Source organism: Triticum aestivum, chromosome 7A (genome assembly GCF_018294505.1).
Source record: "Triticum aestivum cultivar Chinese Spring chromosome 7A, IWGSC CS RefSeq v2.1, whole genome shotgun sequence".
NCBI lineage: Eukaryota > Viridiplantae > Streptophyta > Magnoliopsida > Poales > Poaceae > Triticum > Triticum aestivum.
This window is the reverse complement of record NC_057812.1, coordinates 455,885,785-455,890,251: the sequence shown is the minus strand read 5'-3', so window position 1 is coordinate 455,890,251 and position 4,467 is coordinate 455,885,785. Positions and strand designations below refer to the sequence as shown.

Here is a 4,467-nt window from a genome sequence, read left to right as displayed (position 1 = left end):
TCGCTGAATCTGGTTTTACATTGTTCAATTAGCTTGCCAATGGTGTTTCCACTGTGTTGACCCAATAAATACGCTGTTTCTTTATCAGTGGGGATCCGATTCACTTGGTAAGAGAGAACTAGCTGGAAAATTGGCTAAACTTAATGCTATAGAGCTCGCTAAATTTTCCAGAAGAGTGACAGGTCAGTCTCGATTCCTGTGATCTTCATCATTTTTTTGCAAATTTCAGATATCAGTTTGTCACTGCAATTCACTTCAATATCAACATGCTAACTTCAGCTGTTTGTGCTAGACTGCTAGTGGTAACTTCAGGTTTCGTGTCCTTGCTGTTTTTCTTTATCTTCTTGCATGTGCATTAGCATGCATTATACTCCCTCCGTTCCTAGATATAAGTCTTTTTAGAGATTCCAATATGGACTACATATGGAGCAAAATGGATGAATCTACACTCTAAACTACGTCTATATACATCCGTATGTAGTCCATATTGAAATCTCTAAAAAGACTTATATTTAGGAACGGAGGGAGTATAAAAATCCGCGATCTATAGGTACATATGCTAACTACTAAATGTGTAGATCAGTGTCACCAAGATACAAACACACATTCGGGAGACATTTTTATCTATCAAATTGTATGCAAGTATCTGAAGGCTGCCAGTGATGAACTAGCTGTTACCAATTCGTAACATGTACTTGCTTATGTTTATCATACTGTTAATATAACATTTGCAAATTGCATGTTTATTTACCGAGTTAACACACTGAAAGGTATTCCTGAAAACCCTAATTCTTTTGACTTCTAGATAACCAAACGGGGCAATCACTTCTATCCTACATGTCAGCAAAGGTAACAAGCTTACAATTTTATTCTTTGAACAATAGTAACATTGATATGCCAAAGCACGGATAATTTTGCTCCGTTTGGCAGATACTGGACAATATCCAAGTTTCCATACGAAATGTTCACATCATATATGTTGAATCCCACAACGATCAGGTACACAAGTTTATATCATATTTCCTTTTTCTGTGCACCGAGTGTTACATGCAATATCTATTTTAGTCAACATTCAAGTATGCTTTTGTTGCCAGATGAAAAAAGTTAGAAAGTATTCCACACTAATAATTACCCATCTTTGGGCGTGCTATGCTATCATGTGGACAGTTGGTTTTAATTTGTATCAATCAGATTTTGAGGAACTTATGGTGGTGGACTATTTCTTGTATTATTTATAAATCCATGAAGAGACCATCTCCAAAACTCATCCATGCCCCCTCTATGTCTCCATAGTTCTTGTCCATCAAATTCTCATCATTTTTTCTTTATTTTTACCTAGTGTTTGGAATTAGGGTTATCCATGGATTATCAAATTCTCATCAAAACTCATCCATGCCCCCTCTAAACTCATCCATGGATACAAGTATATATATATGGCCAATAAGAGTCAGTCATGGCGTAAGTTTAGTATCAATTTCATGGATTTTTAGTTAGTAAAATCAGAATCTGAAATTTGAATCTGAAATTTTGAGTTTTCAGTTCGCGAAACAATGAAAACCATTTTTATATTCACAAGGGGTCCATGGAACTAATTAGCCAAATTTCTACAGAACTGCCTAAATTTTTCTTTGGAAAAACTAGTATTGGTAGATGTACTGTACTGTCAAACTCCTGCTGTTATATTCAAGTATGCGCTTGTTGCACAACAAGCTGCCAAATTATCATGCAAGAAGTACCTTTCCATTAGAAACAGATTACTCCCTCCTTTCATCTGTACAGGGCCTAATATGTTTTTCATGTCAGGGCCTAATATGTTTTTCATGTCATGTAGTATTAATCTTGTCAATAGTAAAACGCGATCTTGAAAAACGCATTAGGCCCCTATATAGATGAAAGGAGGGAGTATATATGTTTAGCAGAAATACACAAACCCATCGGCACACATAATACGAGCAGCTACGTGCACCCCACCAAATCAGCTGCAACACCATAATTAATCAACGAGACACAATTTCAAAAAAGCTACAGGCAGTCATCCAAGCACAGAGCATAGAAAACTGGTGACAACATAATCAGTAACTGACCAGAAAAAGGAAAACATGCACCAAAAGATCAATAAACATAATGTAGAACCATTTTCATTCTAACAAGACCATCCCAAGGAGGTTTTGCAGTACTCATTGCACAGATACTTAGTCTCAAACAGCATAACATAATAAATCTTCAAAATTCGACCTAAAAGCACATAAGACAAGTCTTTCGCATAGAAGAACCCACAGGAGAACTGGAATTGAACAGCTTAGTCGAACAAGCTGAAGCCCATGTCATCATCGCTCTCTTCCTTGGCCTCTTCTTTCTTTTCTTCCTTCTTCTCTTCAGCGGCAGCAGCACCACCAGCAGCCGGGGCAGCAGCAGCAGCAGCTGGAGCACCACCTCCACCTATAAACAAATAAAATACATTACTACATTGACAAGATTAAAAGTAAAGAAAAACGTAAAGCATAGAACGACTGCTGTTGCTGCTCATGGTAAATTACAAACATCAAGAGTAGCATACTCGGTTTCTGCTATTACAATGCAGAAGATTGGTCAAACAGGGATGGCTACAAATTTACACATGAAATTAAATTCAGAAAACATAACAGCTAAGAGGTACATCTACTAGAAGAGCATCCTTCAATTTAATAATAAGTCGTCTAACATGAAGTGAAGCGATGGATTCTCTACTTGCACAGACTAACCAAGCAGCAGATCAAAGTACGTTACATAAATATGATATGTCTACTGCAAAGTAGACAACGGGCCAGGTGAATCAAAGCCTCGGACAAACTACAGAGGATTATAACACAGTGAGAGCGGGAGAGATTTACCAGATCCGACAGAAAGGATGAGGTCATCGACGCTCCTCTTCTCCAGGAGCTTGGCGAAGAGCGCGGGCCAGTAGGCCTCAACCTTGATTCCGGCAGCCTTCACCACCGTCGCGATCTTCTCGGACTGCGTTGGGCCAAGCAACAACACTCAGACAACGAAACAGACCAGGAATCGCGCAAAGAGAAGGAACCAAGACAAACAACTTACAGTGATGGGGATCCCGTCATCGTGGAGGATGAGGGCGGCAAGGGTGCAGGCGACCTCGCTGGAAGACATGGCGACGGATTCTCACCGGAGCGGATCTGCGATCTGCAAGAGTAAAGACACGATGCAGCGTCAGGGGGGGGGGGGGGGGAAGAAGGGGTGCGGCGGCAAGGTGGGAACGAAGGGCGGCGGCGGCTCTTACCTTGGGGAGGCGATGGAAGTGGAGGCGCAGGAGGCAGGGGGCTTCTAGGCTTTGGGGAGGCGCGGTGGGATGGGAATTTATAGGTGGTTCGTGCCGAGCACTAGGGTTTCGCGGTAGAAGTTTGGGCTGGACTGAACGGTCGCATGGGCCTTTGTGCGGATGCGGTGCAATGTGGTAAATGGGCCCATTGTTTCGTCATGTGTCGGGTCTGTAAAAAAACTGGGCCTCTTAGATGGGAACTCCTAACTGGATTCCTGTTTCTAGGACGGCCCATGGTTCGACTGTTTCTACGACTGTGTTCGCGAATCGTTTTGTGAAATCGAGTACTTGTAAAAACACTTCACTTTCCAGGTCGCGATAAGTGGCGCACATATAACAGGTCATTTGTTGCAACTTGAGAGTTTTCCTTTTTTAGATTCATTTATTTAAAATATTTTATTTTTAAAATCGTGTGTCCAAATCTCAAACTGTTTTCATCATTAGATTCCTCGCGTTGAAATATTCAAAACTAGATTTCATGTTAATAGGTTTTGACAAACTTTTTTTTACGAAAAAAAAAACGAAAAAAACCAGACGAAAAAACTAAACCGAAAGCTTGATTTTTTTTCGTTTTCAAAAGAGGCACGCCCGTGCCTCTCGCGAAATTACACTTGTGCCTCTTGGAAGCAAAATCGTGACTCTCGTGAAAGGGAAAAAACAGAAAAATACGTTTTTTTCGTTTCCGAGAGGCATGGCCGTGACTCTCGTGAAAGCACAACCGTGTCTCTCGCAGAAGCAAAACCGTGACTCTCGCGAAAGAAAAAATAACAAAAAACGCGTATTTTTCACCTTTCTGAGAGGCACGGTCGTAACTCTCGCGAAAACACAACCGTGCCTCTCGCGAAAGAAAAAAAAATAAAAACATGTTTTGTTTTTCCTTTCCGAAAGGCACGGCCGTGACTCTCGCGAAAGCACAACCGTGACTCTCGCGGAAACAAAACTGTGACTCTCGCGAAAGAAGAAAAACAGAAAACACGTATTTTTTTCCTTTCCGAGAGGCGCGGTCGTGACTCTCGCGAAATAACAACCGTGCCTCTCGCGGAAGCAAAACCATGACTCTCGCGAAAGAAAAAAGAAACAGAAAACGCATTTTGTTTTTCCCTTTTCGAGTGATACGTCTCCAACGTATCTATAATTTTTTTATTGTTTCA

The 4,467-nt window shown here is 41.0% G+C and overlaps 1 protein-coding gene across 1 annotated transcript; it reads right to left on the bottom strand.

Annotated features, from left to right (window-relative positions):
• Nucleotides 1–2,116: 2,116 nt before the first annotated feature.
• Nucleotides 2,117–3,389, bottom strand: LOC606341 (60S acidic ribosomal protein P1). The gene is made up of 4 exons (XM_044566810.1): nucleotides 3,278–3,389; nucleotides 3,079–3,180; nucleotides 2,871–2,994; nucleotides 2,117–2,439 (listed from the first exon to the last, which is right to left on the bottom strand). Exons 2-4 carry the CDS (start codon nucleotides 3,145–3,147, stop codon nucleotides 2,300–2,302), a joined length of 333 nt encoding a protein of 110 aa, XP_044422745.1. The 5' UTR covers nucleotides 3,148–3,180; nucleotides 3,278–3,389; the 3' UTR covers nucleotides 2,117–2,299.
• Between the last annotated feature and the right edge of the window lie 1,078 nt (nucleotides 3,390–4,467).

What these genes read in the sequence shown, in the direction of transcription:
- LOC606341 (XM_044566810.1), bottom strand. Translation starts at nt 3,147, where the DNA reads ATGTCTTCCAGCGAGGTCGCCTGCACCCTTGCCGCCCTCATCCTCCAC. An exon ending in ATGACGGGATCCCCATCACT is followed by an intron (nt 2,995 to 3,078) that starts GTAAGTTGTTTG and finishes GGCCCAACGCAG; the next exon opens with TCCGAGAAGATCGCGACGGT. An exon ending in CATCCTTTCTGTCGGATCTG is followed by an intron (nt 2,440 to 2,870) that starts GTAAATCTCTCC and finishes ATTTGTTTATAG; the next exon opens with GTGGAGGTGGTGCTCCAGCT.